The 12,625-nt window shown below is 54.6% G+C and overlaps 1 protein-coding gene across 1 annotated transcript in view; it reads left to right on the top strand.

Moving 5' to 3' along the window:
- The window catches only part of ATP6V0D1 (ATPase H+ transporting V0 subunit d1), a 32,677-nt gene extending 20,508 nt beyond the window's left edge, over nucleotides 1-12,169 (top strand). The window contains exons 3-8 of the mRNA XM_062007619.1: nucleotides 2,272-2,450; nucleotides 5,453-5,532; nucleotides 9,242-9,319; nucleotides 9,866-10,042; nucleotides 10,854-10,931; nucleotides 11,433-12,169. Of these exons, the coding sequence (XP_061863603.1) occupies nucleotides 2,272-2,450; nucleotides 5,453-5,532; nucleotides 9,242-9,319; nucleotides 9,866-10,042; nucleotides 10,854-10,931; nucleotides 11,433-11,594 (754 nt within the window). The 3' untranslated portion in view covers nucleotides 11,595-12,169. The remainder of the gene's footprint in view (nucleotides 1-2,271; nucleotides 2,451-5,452; nucleotides 5,533-9,241; nucleotides 9,320-9,865; nucleotides 10,043-10,853; nucleotides 10,932-11,432) is intronic.
- Nucleotides 12,170-12,625: the final 456 nt, after the last annotated feature.

Genomic DNA, 12,625 nt, shown 5'->3' with positions numbered 1-12,625 from the left:
GCGTGTGATCTTGCTCCAAAGCTACTGGCTTGCACTAAGTAAACTTGCATGTTTGAGGGCAGATGGTGGAGCTGGGAAATGATCCTTCTGTATCCTTGGTCTGGCACACCTCGTGGAGATGCATCTGTGTCAGGGTGCAGATGCTCTTTTTCACCAGGAACCAGCTGCTCACTGGAAGGGACTAACCCCAGGTGCTCATAAACAGGCCCTTCTTGCTGTCCTGGAGATCTCCATGGTGAGAGCTGCACAAACAGAAGGCAGGAGAGTGACCTTGCCAGTTTAAAGGGCAAAAGGAGGTTTCCTAGTACATGAAGCTTGTGCTGATTGCCCAGGTTCTGGGTTGGACATCCTCAGCAGGGTGGGCTGCAGACACAGAGCTCTGCAGAGGCAGCGAGGCGAGGACGGAGGTGCGTTACACAGCCTGGGGGAAAAAAGCAGCACCTCTTGGAGGAACTAAGGTGTAGATTTGTTCATAGCTGTGCCCTTTGAGCATGTTTGAGAAGCAGGAAGCCCAGCTAATAAAAACTACCAAAATCTGCCTTTGACTGGCTCTGCTTACCTGCCTTTGATGTGGTTCAAAGGGAAGCAGGGCTGCACTATGACCTCCTTGTCAGTTTGGAAGTGTAAAGACCAGCAGCATCCCAGCACCTGCCTGATAAACTGCAGAGCCTTGCTGTCACTGCCCTTGCCCCAGCCCAGGTTTGCTGGCCTTAAGTTCCCGTTCTTCGGTGCTTAGGAACACATGGGAAGCCTGAACCTCTACAGAGCTCCAGCTACAGGTGTGCACAGCTCCTTCTGCCATTCTGTTTCAGGCCTCTTATGTTTTGGAGCAGCTCCTGCCAAGGAGCTTCTTCAGGTCTTTTCCATCATCTAAGTTTTCAGAGTTAGAGCTCTAGCAGTGAGAGAAAGGGAGCATAAACTTACAGATATCCTGCTCTTGCAGCCTCTGTGCCCCTTCCCTGTTCTGCTGAGGGACACTTGCAAAGGCATCTTCTGCTTTGTCTCACGTGATGTCTTTCAGGTTCTCAGCTTTGTTGACTTAGGGCTTGGCTGGTGGTGAAGGTGCCTGGAGCACCACTCCTGCTCTTGCTGAGGACACTTCTCCCCTCAACTCTTTGTGTTTACATGATGCCTTGACCCCTTGCTTGGATCTACTTGGAGAGGACCATTAGCCTTTCTTGTATTCCCAGTCTTTAGGCTGGCTGTGTCTCCCTTCTCTGGCTGGACTGGGAGGACTGGGAGGTGATGCACTGGTGGAGGCCTCACCTGAAGTGCTGTGCCCAGTTCTGGGCTCCTCAGTGCAAGAGAAACATGGACATAGTGGAGGGCCACAGGGTTCATGTTGGTGGAACTTGAGCTGAGTGCTGTGGGTCCAGGTTGAATGTCCCATTACTGCAGTGCCAAAGGCAGAATCTGCTAATCCTGTCTAACAGAAAACTTGGTTAGGGGTGTCAGAGCAGGGGTTAATGCAAAGAGGTTTGTAACTTTTAATGGGAGAGGTGTGAAAATCCTTGTGTATGGTTTTGTGAGGGTGTGGGTGAAGGTTGTGCCAAAGCTGCCCTGGTTCAATCAGGCTGCAGAAACACAACCTTTTCTCCATACTCTTGGCAAGATGGGGCAGCACTGCTGGCACTGAAGCTGAGCTTTAGTCAGACTGTCTGCAGGTTCCCCTTTGCTGGTGTCCTGGCACACACACCTACACTCTGGACAGAGCAGTGGGAATGCTGGAAGGACAAACGTTCCCAGCTAACTCCTGAGAGCGTGTGGGGAAGCTGGATTCGGGCTCCTCCTGGAAGCACACGGGGTTAGAATGAGAGACAGCAGACAAAGAGCCACGAGGGAAATTCTGATCAGCTGTTTTATTGTGAGTGTGGTCAAACACTGAAGCAGAGCCCCAGGGAGGTTGTGAGATGCAGATCCTTGCAAATAATTCAGAGTTCAGCTGGACAAAGCCCTGAGCATCTGGAGCTGGCTGTGCTTGGAGCAGGACATTGGGCCAGAGGCTTATAAAAATCCCTTCCAATCTAATACTCTTCAATGACAGGTAGGAGATGCCCAGCTGGTGTGGTTCAGCTGTTGCATAAATCACAGCCTGGGACTGTGTTTGACTCCTTTTTCCTAGGCTGGCATGATGAAGAGACGTCATACTAGTTCCTCATGGGAAAGGTGCATCTTTCTGGGGGTGTTCCCAGGGGCTGAAGGTCTGTCTGGTGCCAGGTTTTTGTGTTGTTTGTCTTTGGATTGTGACAGGTTCCTCTTTCATCCCTCCAGGTACAGCTACATGATTGACAATGTCATCCTGCTGATCACTGGGACTCTGCACCAGCGTTCCATCTCCGAGCTGGTGCCCAAGTGCCATCCTCTGGGAAGTTTTGAGCAGATGGAAGCTGTGAACATTGCTCAGACACCTGCAGAGCTCTACAATGCCATCCTGGTGGACACTCCCCTGGGTGAGTGGAGCCTTTCAAAATTCCTCTCAGCTGTGTGTGGAGCAGATGTCCTTTTCTCACCCCATCTGACAGGGTCCAGCTGAGCTGTGTTGTGCTGTAGGAGGATGAAGGTGGTGGGTAAGGCACAGCTGTGCCTGTACTGCCTGTGATTTGTGCATGTCCTGTGCCAGTTTTTCCTCTGGAGGACCAGCTGTCTGTCCATGCCCTTCAGGAGCTGTCTGAACCAGCACACTGGCAGTGCAGCCTGCTGGGGAGTGCACTTGGTGTGAGCCCAGGCCTTGAGCTGTCGTGGCAGTGCAGATGCACTTAGATCTGATCTACTAGATGTGTCCATTCAACAGCCTTTCTGGGCATCATCACCTGACATCAGGGAGGGAGGAGAAAGTTTGAGATGCCTTAGACAATGTGGTCTTTTTGATGATTGTCATGAGACACGTGGCACAAGGGCTTCCTTAGCAGAGGGCTGTCAGGTCCTGTGCTGGAATGAGTCACTTCATTCCCATCACTTTCAGCTGGACCATTGGGCAGTTTTTGTAGATAATTATAGAGATCTGCACATGCCCAGTCTTTTTCTGAGGCTGATAAAATTAGCTCTAGATCAAAGCAAGCCCTTCATATTAAAGAAAAAAGCCCCAAACAACAACAGTGGGAAAAAACCAAAGAAATGTAAAAGAATCTTCAGGAGGCTTTTTGAAGCTCCTTGTGTAGCAGGATCCTGTCTCAGGGCTGCAGGCCTTCATCAAGCAGGCACAGAGCGTGTTAACCAAGTGTCTTGTGAGCAGCTGGTGAGACTGGCATGTTCTTTAAAGATAAGAGGTGAAGGAAGTGGTTCTGGAGAAAAGATGGAAGTCTTTGCAGTGGTAGGAGAGGCACCCTGGGGAGACTTGTTAGTTTAGCCTCTGTGGGCAAAAACGTAACGAGGTGTGCCTGAGTCAGTGCTTAATCATTCTTCTGGGTTTGCTGGGAAGAACAAAACACACACAGTCATCATATTGTCTTTGATAGAAATAGTTGGGTTTGGAACTGAAAGTGCTTTTGCAAATGCTGTGTGCAGTAATGGGACAAGTGAAGGAGCTGTCGGGGGAAAACGGCTTCCCAGATAGAGCCCAGCGAAGGGGGGAGAACGTGTCTCAGGGTCTGTGCTGCAAGGTAAAGCAGCAGCTCAGCAGGAGACACGAGGCTCTGCCTGCAGCTGAGCTGAGCCTGCTGCAGGGATGGTGTGTGGGAGGAAAACCCTGCTCGTGGGTAAGTGGGAACCCTCTTGTTTTGGGAATAGGATAGAACAGAGTGTTTCAAAGCCACCGACTGTCGGAGACCTCGAAGCCGCTCACTGTGTGTGGAGTGGGAGCACACCCATGAGGTGCTTCTGGAGGGTGAAGCTGGCAGCTGAGAGCCTCGTTCATGTGCTGTGTGGGAGTCAGTTTTGCCTGCTCCTGCCCTGGCTAGGCTGACTTCTCCTTCAGACCTTTGCCCTGGCCGTGCCCTTGAGGCTGTGTACCATCTCGGGTGGCATTTCTTCAGCAGGGGAACACGGGCAGTGGCTGTGTTGCCTAAACAAGCAGGCATGCAGGCTCCAGTTGTTTAACTTGCACTCTTTCCAGTGACCACACGCAAAGAAACAGCAGCTCTATCTCTTAAAAGTACTTGAGTAGCTATGTGGCTTGGTAGGAATGCCTAACCCCAAATGGCTTTCATAGGTTAGCAGGGCAAACTCAGACTTGCTGTTGGCCTAATTTGGGATATTGGAGGGCCAAGAACTGAAATAGCTGTGTTCTCATTCCTCTGCTACTCTGAAGTAGCCACTGCCTGGCTGTCCAGGCTAGCCAGCGAGTCCTGCAGTGAAAACCAGTCCTGGCACACTCTGTCTTCATCTTTGCCAACCGTGGGGAGCAGTGCTCCTCCAGCTACGTGGCATTGGTCTCTGATGCTGTTGCAAGAAAGCTCAGGAGGGGTTAACACCCTGTTCAGGGCTGTCTGAGACCCACAGTGCAGCTGCTGCCTGTGCTGGGCAGCTCATGTGGGAGTGGTGCACGCCAGAGGTGTGAGGCTCCTGGTTTGTGACACGGAGCAGAGCACTGGTCAGCTCTCAGCGTGGGCACAGTGTCCTCTACCCACAGCTGGGCTGTGTAAGCTGAGAAAGATCATGTTTCTCTGTGTAGCAAATTCAGCAAAGTTGGTTGCTGAGTGAGAGCTGAAGTCATAAAAGTCCTGTCAGTGGGTTTTATTGTGCTCTTACTAGCAAGCAAGTGGTACTAGAGCCTTATGATATGTGCAGGACTCATCTTTATCTGCAGATTACAGTCAGCACCCTGTGTTGGGTCTGAAACCTGCCTGCCTTAGGTGGCAATAGCTTCTCCAACTCCTCCCACAGGTACTCTGGCCAAGTGTGTAGGGCTGAACATCCTACCAAAACCCACTAGTTCATCCTGTCTGCTCTTGCTTAGCTCCAGCTAGAGAAAGAAAAGTCCTCTGAAGAAGTGCAAAATGGGACTGAGGGGAAACAGCTCCTGACTCCAACCCTGGAGCGCCATGGGCTGCAGGAGCTGTGGCCTCTCAATGCTTCCTTAATCCAGCTGAGATAGCACAGGAGGGAGAAGCACCAGCTTCCTCAGGGCTCTCTGGCTGCTGTCTGGCAGATGCTTGTGCATTGCTGCCATGATGTACTGGGTAATTGGGAAGCTGTCTTGTCACCTCTGAGTGCCTGCATCAGGGAATAGTTCGGGGTTTGCTTATTCTGAAGAGCAGGCTGCTCTGACACTGATGCTGGGTGCTAGAGCTGAGAACTTCTGCTAAGAACAGGCTGTTAACTGAGCCCCAGGACTGGTGAACCACAGTGTGGAGCCTGAGGTTTTGAGTCATGGCACTTTGGTGGCTGCTGAAGATAAGAGACAGGTCTAGGAGAGGCAAGCTCAACATTAGGGTGGTATCGTTGGTGACCCTGGAAAGTGCTGGGCATGGGTCTGGTCAGGGCAATGCTAACTCTGTCTGTGGCTCTGTTTCAGCTGCTTTCTTCCAAGACTGCATATCTGAACAGGACCTGGATGAAATGAACATCGAAATCATCCGCAACACCCTGTATAAGGTCCGTGAGTCTCTGGGGAGGGAAAGAGCCTGGTGTGGCTGCAGCTCTGGCTGCCTCTCTTCCACCAGATCCAAGAGGGTATTTTCCTCTTGGAGGAGACTTCAAAGAGTTTCCTTCTCTCTGTTTTTCTTCCCTGGACTGGTGATAGGATAAACATGACCAAGAAGTGGTCCCATCCCTCGAAAGATAAAGATGCTGCTCTTGGCCCAACATCCCATCACCCAGCTCTGCAGAGTCAGGGCACCAGAGCAAGGCAGAGTGGGGTGGGTTTGTTTGGAGCTGTCAGGAGCATGTGCAAGAGGTATTCCAGAGGTTATGCCTTTGCTTGGGGCCTGAGGAAAGATATTCAGACAGGGGAAGGCTGCCTCCTAACCACACAATGTGTAGTTAACTGCATTCGGAGAGATGAAGTGGCTGCATGTTCAGCTCGGCTGAGGGACTCCACAGGCTTGGTGCTGAGTCTTCAGCTCTTTGAAAGAGCCTCCAGCAGTCTGCCCGAGCTGTCAGTGGCTGTGATTGAGGTGAGATGCTCCTGGCAGAGCAGCACAAAGGGTGCTGCAGGCTGTGGGGAGTGTGTGCCTGGGGATGTGGAGGGTCCGAGGGGGATGTCCTTGTCCGGAGCCTGCCCGGGGAGCTGCCGTCCCCTCTGCAGGCCCTGGCTGGTTTCAGCTGGCACAACCAAAGCGTGTGTTTATGTGCAGGCTGTGCCTATCGCTCCATCTCCACTCTCTGCATCAAGGGTGGGATGCAGATTGTATCTGCCAGCCTTGTTTTGGCTGGTCACAGCCAGCCTGCAGCCTGGGTGACCTCTGCTGCCCGAGGAAGCCAAGGCCCACTCGGAAAGGCAGAGAACAGATCAGGCGTGAAGGGAGGGAGGCAGAGGGAGGGCAGAAGGAGCTGTGTGGCAGCAGTTGTGCCTGGCTGCCTACAGCCTCTGTAGGGCACATACCAGCCCTTTGTTGTGGTGGGGAAGGGTGCCTAAGTGCAGCCAGGGCAAACAGGCTGATGAGTGTTCCCTTGTGTGGCCCCAGGGGCCACATCCTTTCCCATCTCCTTTTTGAGCCCCAATATTGCTTTTCATTCTGCTGTTCCCCAAATTGAAGTGTAGGTGCCTGGTATCCCTTGGCACGTGATGGGACTTGCTCTTGCTGAAGAGCAGCCCCCAGGGAACACAGGGACTCCAGCAGTAACAATGGGAGTGCAAGGGTGGCAGAGGTAACTAACTGCCTCTCACAGGCTCTCCCTCGAGGCCACCTCTCTCCCCAGGGACTGGAAAATATGTAATACAATGCAAATGGTCTTCATAGGCAAATGAGGGAAATAAAACCAGGTCTGAAATGTGCCCAGAGCTGCTCTTGAGGGGCACAGCAGGCAGGGGCCTGTGCGTGGGAGGAGATGGCAGGGGAAGGGCACGTGCTGCCTCCCAGACCTGCTGGAGGTTTTCTGAAGGAATCTGCAAACACACAGACAGGAGGTTTGAACACAACTCATAGGAGGAAACCAAGTGCAAAGGTTTCTTGTCAGCAATGACAAGCAAGAAGGTTCTCCCATGGAAACACGCTGGAAAGCAGTGGTTAGAAGTCAGTGGCCAGCTCTTGGTGCAGAGGGTGGCTGGCAGGGGAGGTGTGCTGGCACTGCTGCCTCAGTGCTTACTCCCTTCTCCCCACACCTTTAAGTGAAGCTGGTTGACTGTTGGCTTTTGATGATGAACTTGTAGGAACCAACTGTGACCAGACAACAAAACATAACAGGCAAATCAGTGTGGATGAGTGTGATGTGTGGGAGAGGCTGGGGGGTAATCCTAACTCTGCCTGTGCAGTGAGAGTCTCTGTGTTCCTTCCCACTGCTAAATGAAATCTTGGGTCCTGACTGACCCAGGTAAATGTCTCTCTACAGAGATGATCTGTTCATAACAGTAGGGCTGCACACATCACAGAATCTCAAGGACTGGAAGGGACCTGCAAAGTTCATCCAGTGCAACCCCCCTGCCAGAGCAGGGCCACTTAGAGCAGGGCACACAGGAACTCATCCAGCTGGATTTGGATGTCTCCAGAGAAGGAGACTCCACAGCCCATCTGGGCAGCCCCTGCCAGTGCTCCCTCACCTCAGCAGGGAGGAAATTCTGCCATGTGTTTCTTTGGAACCTTTAGTGTTCCAGATTGTACCCCTGTGCTGCTGCTGGCAGCTGCATTGTGTCTGTCCTGAGCACTCTCACTCCTCTCCAAATGTGAGCAGCAGAACGTGCTCAGAAGGACACATTTCAAGGTTTGGGTGCAGTGACCACAGGAAAGGTTGGGATTCCTGACCTGGGAGAGGAGGGAACCTGAGCTGTGGGGGTAACCACAGGCAGTGCTGGAGAGATGAGTGTGGCTGGAGAGGCCACAGCTCTGCCTGGGCTGCATGTGGCTGGGCAGACAGACAGGGCTGGCATGAGGCAGGGCTGGGGGCTCATGAAAGCAAAGTCCAGTTGGGTTATTACGTGCAGGGCCCCCATCATTGCTGGGGTGAGGGTTTCAGGGCACTGGGGATGCTGTAAGCAGCTGTGGTGGGCACAGGGCTGTGCAGGGGAGAGGGCCCAGCACGGCTGCTTTACATGCTGAGTTTCCTTGGTGTCTGATGCTGGGTTCTCACTCAGTGGTGGATGTTTGAGGTCACCCAGTTTTGCTTCTAAAGCCTTCAGTTTGTGCCTGAACTCTGAGAAGTGCAGAGGTAGGGACTGAATCTCTTATCCAGCTTCCCTCTTCTGTCAGCCACAAGCAAAGTCCTTGTTCCTGTGGTAACTGCAGACTGATGCTCTGCTGCACTTGAGCAGGTGCTGGGGATGATGTGTCTTTGATGTGTGATGCTCAGCCAGCAGTGTCCTCTGCTGCTGTGTGGTAACAGACATTCACAGAACACAGCAGCCCAGGTGCAGGGGCTGAGGGTGTCCATCACGTGTGTCCTCAGCCGTCATCAGTCCTGGAGCTGTGCTCACAAAGCAGAGATGTTGTGATGTCTCAGCTGCGTTTTATTCCGTCCCTTTTAAGTGCTTCTGGTTGCAAAGCACTGTCCTGGGAGGTATTTCATCACATGATGACTTCTTCTGAGAAAGTTTTTGCTGAACAGCACTTTTAGCCACGCTCAGCCTTCGTGGGGTCCCCCTGGGAGATGCAGTCATCTTCCAGCCGGATGACGCTCCATCTCCACAAAGCATTACGTTTCCTGGAGGCAGAGTAGCTGTGCCCAGCCTCAGATGTTTTCTGCAGTACTCCAGTTGGGATGGAGAGCTGGAAGTGGCTGCAGTGGGAGAAGAGAAATGCAGAGAGAGGCTGGTTTCCTTCACAGATGTCCTGCCTCATCCCTCGACTCCACTTACGCAGCGGCGCGTCCCGAGCGCGAGGCTCTGAGCTCTGGGGCTGTGGCTTGGCGTGTTTGGGGAGGCCACAGCAGGGTCAGGAGCCTGCCTGAGACTTCACTCAATGCAGAATAGGTTTTAACCTGCCTGCCTGGGGATCTTGCCTGCTGTGAGCTCATGCAGTCACTTGACCAAGCAGGTCCCAGGGAAGCACCGTCCCTTGTGTGGGGTTGGCACCGGGGTTCACGTGGGGTGAGAGTCCCTGTGCTGTGCCACACAGGCTCTGCTTGCTGGCTGTCCTCTGCTGCATGACCCTGTGGGGAAGCAGATGAAGCTGGCTGGAAGGGTGCTCATCTGCCTCTCTCTCTCTTCCAGGCTTACCTGGAGTCCTTCTACAAGTTCTGCAAGGCCCTGGGAGGGACCACGGCAGATGCCATGTGCCCAATCCTGGAGGTGGGTGTGGAATCCCCTGGAGCTGGTGATGTTCAGCACTCTGTGCCCAGGCCCAGCTTGCCTGACAGCACTGAGGCTGCTCAGGATGCTCTGCAGCATCCCCATGCACACTCTGCCTGCTCACTGGGAGATTCGGGTTTGGTTCCCCTCTGCCTGCTCACTGGGAGACTCAGGTTTGGTTCCCCACTCCTGAGCTTGCCAGGTGCTGACACATCTCTTGCCTTTGTGGCAACCCTCTCTCAGGGGTGTTGAGCAGAGAACAAGCAGAGGTGTTCAGTGCATGGCTCATCTCCATCCCAAGGCTGGCTGTGGAGTGTGCAGGGCTCAGAGGCAGTTGCTGTGAGGCACTCTCTGATTTGTCTGCTGCCTGGGGTGGGGGTTTCCTCACCTGCCTGCTCCCCAGCCACCAGCTGCTGGGCACTCTGGCAGCCCACACAGGCAGCCTGCCCTGGCTGGGCACCAGACAGTTGGCTGTGTCCCCAGCAGGTGCCTGTTGGCTTCTGTCAGAGATGTGGTGGTCCAGGCTGATCTGCTCTTCTCCCGCAGTTCGAAGCTGACCGAAGGGCCTTCATCATCACCATTAACTCCTTTGGCACTGAGCTGTCCAAAGAGGACCGAGCAAAGCTGTTCCCACACTGTGGCAAGCTCTACCCTGAGGGCCTGGCTCAACTGGCCAGGGCAGATGACTATGAACAAGTCAAAAACGTTGCTGACTACTACCCAGTGAGTGCTTTGGGGCAAGGGCTGTGGGGTCCTGGCTCTGGATCATGGCTTCTGAGGGATTTGGGGGCAACTTGTGGACAGAGAGCCTGGGGAGAGACGTGTCTGGCTGCTGCTACTGCTCAGTGCTGTGCTCCACTTGCCCAAGGGGGAGCTGACTAGCCTGGGATGCTGTTGGCTTGTTAGTTGTGGTAGTCAGGGCAGTGCTGGTAGGAGACAGATGTGCCTTGTGCCCAGGGAGTGGGCAGCAAGGGCTGTGTTCCCTTGGCTGGCTGGGGGTGTAAATGTGTCTGTAGGGAGCAGGGGTGTGCAGCATCTCCAGCCAGAGCAGGTCTCTGAGCTCTGGCTCAGTCATGGGGGAAGCACTGACCTGGGGAGACACACAGGGCTGTGTCTGGGTCCCTGAAGCTGCTCTGGTGCACGGATGGTGTTTGGAGTCAGAGCTCAGTGTCTCCTTACTGAAGCAGCCAAGGCATATGCCAGTGTTTATGGGCACCGGGGGGGCCTGGCCCAAACATTCTGATCTGTACCTGATGCATCTTCCTTGCAGGCTCAAAGCAATGATACAGCTTTGAGAACTGCATGTTCCAGAGAAGGGGAGTGATCTGTGGCTGGACAAGCTCACAGATGAAATAAAGGCTTTCTCTGCCTTTCTGGGGATTGCCCCCAGGCAATGTGTGTGCAGCACAACCCTGGCAGTGGCCTGTTGCCCATGTTCATGTGTGCACAGGGTGGGTTCTTGGCTTCTCAGTGTCCTCAGCTGATGTGACATGGTGGCTGGGGTGTCTGTTTGACTTGTAATGTCTTCCTGCAGGAGTACAAGCTGCTCTTTGAAGGGGCTGGCAGCAACCCTGGAGACAAGACCCTTGAAGACAGGTTCTTTGAGCATGAGGTGAGTGAGCCCCAAGACACTCCTCACCATGTGCCAACCTGTGGGCAAAGCTTGGGGCAGCAGCAAGCTTGTTTGCTGCCCTGTCAGCTGTGCTGGGGATGAACAGAGCTTGGGGGAAGGAAGAGGATGCCATCCCTGTGCTTCAGCAAGGGAATGGGTGCCAACACCGTGCTCACTTCTTGACCAGAAACAGCAGAGCAGTGTGGGAGGCAAGTCTGGGGCTCCTGGCCCATCCATAGTAAAACCTGAGTGTGAAGGGGAAAGGAGGATGCTCACAGTACTTGAGTATTTCCCCTCCAAACATCAGAGCCTGTCCTGAGCCACGTGTGTATGTCAGAGCTGCCCTGAGGCCTTGGATTGAGGCAGAGCAGGATGCCTGCGCTGAGCCTTGCAGCCTGCTGGGGAAGCCCCAGCACCTCCCGGGCTGCTCCACGCTTGCCTGGGCCAGCTCCTCCTGCCCGAGGTGGGCAAGTGACCTGGCCTCCTCTGGGCTTTCCCCAGGTGAAGCTCAACAAGCTGGCCTTCCTCAACCAGTTCCACTTTGGAGTCTTCTATGCCTTTGTGAAGCTGAAGGAGCAGGAGTGTCGCAACATCGTCTGGATCGCAGAGTGCATCGCCCAGCGCCACAGGACCAAGATTGACAACTACATTCCCATCTTCTAACCCCCCTCTGCCCCTGGAGTCTGGAGAGACCCCTGCCTACACCCCTGAGTTAGCCCTTCCCCAGACTCTAGGGCTGTCCCATCTGTGGAACTGGCTCAGATGAGGAAGCTGTACAGTTGCTGGTTAAATTATTCAGGAGCTGAGGTTTGTGTGTGCTGTGAGGGGCCAGGAGGGAGAGGGGCCAGAGCCTCGGCCCTGTGTAGCAGGAGGGACATCTCCTGTTGTGTACCCTGTAGTCTCCACGTTGCTGTTCTCTGCTGTGTGTGCTTGTGCTCCTAGAGCAGGCAGCAGCCAGGGGGGGCTGCCTGCCTGGGGCTCCCCGTGCTGCAGAGGCACACAGCAGCTCGGGGGTTCCTGCCTGCTCTGCACACCCCCTGCTCCCTGCTGTTCCTGTGAGTGTGGTTCAGAGCCTAGCCCAGGCTGCCCTGCAGCTGACCCCAGCTTGGGGCAGGCAGAGCAGCCTGGAGGGGTGGATGGATGGAGGGAGAGTGGTTCTGCCCCAGCTTGTGCCGTGGTCATTGCTGCAGTGTTTGTTATCCCCTGCTCTCTACACCAATAAACATCTGCCTGCTGCACTGGGCTCTCCTTACTTGGGCCCTGCCTCCCCTCACCCCAGAGGAGCCTCTTACCAGCTGCAGGGCCTCTTCCCCCACCTCAGGCCAGTGTTGGTGGCCCTGGAGGCCACTGTGGCTCCTGCAGGGGTGGGGTCTGTGAGTGCAGGGCTGATGGGGCCTGGGAAGAGCAGGAGCTGTGGGCTCAGAGAGCTGTGGAGCTCATTCCCTGCACCTGGGCCTGGCCCTGCCTCAGCCTTGGAGCAAACCTAAAGGAAGCCTTTGGGTTAGGGGGGAGTAGTGGGTGCAACCTCTTCCTTCTTCTTGGGGGCTGCCTGTGGCACCTGCTTTCCTGCACGAGGCTGCAGCCCAGTGCCTGTGGGCACAGCCCCTGCCCCATTGGCACAAGGACTCAGCCCCTGTTCCAGGGCACAAGGACTCAGCCCCTGCCCTGGGGGGCACAAGGACTCAGCCCCTGCC

The sequence above is a fragment of the Colius striatus genome, chromosome 14 (genome assembly GCF_028858725.1).
Source record: "Colius striatus isolate bColStr4 chromosome 14, bColStr4.1.hap1, whole genome shotgun sequence".
NCBI classification, from domain to species: domain Eukaryota; kingdom Metazoa; phylum Chordata; class Aves; order Coliiformes; family Coliidae; genus Colius; species Colius striatus.
The sequence above is the reverse complement of the archived record's forward strand: the minus strand, read 5'-3'. Positions and strand labels throughout refer to the sequence as shown.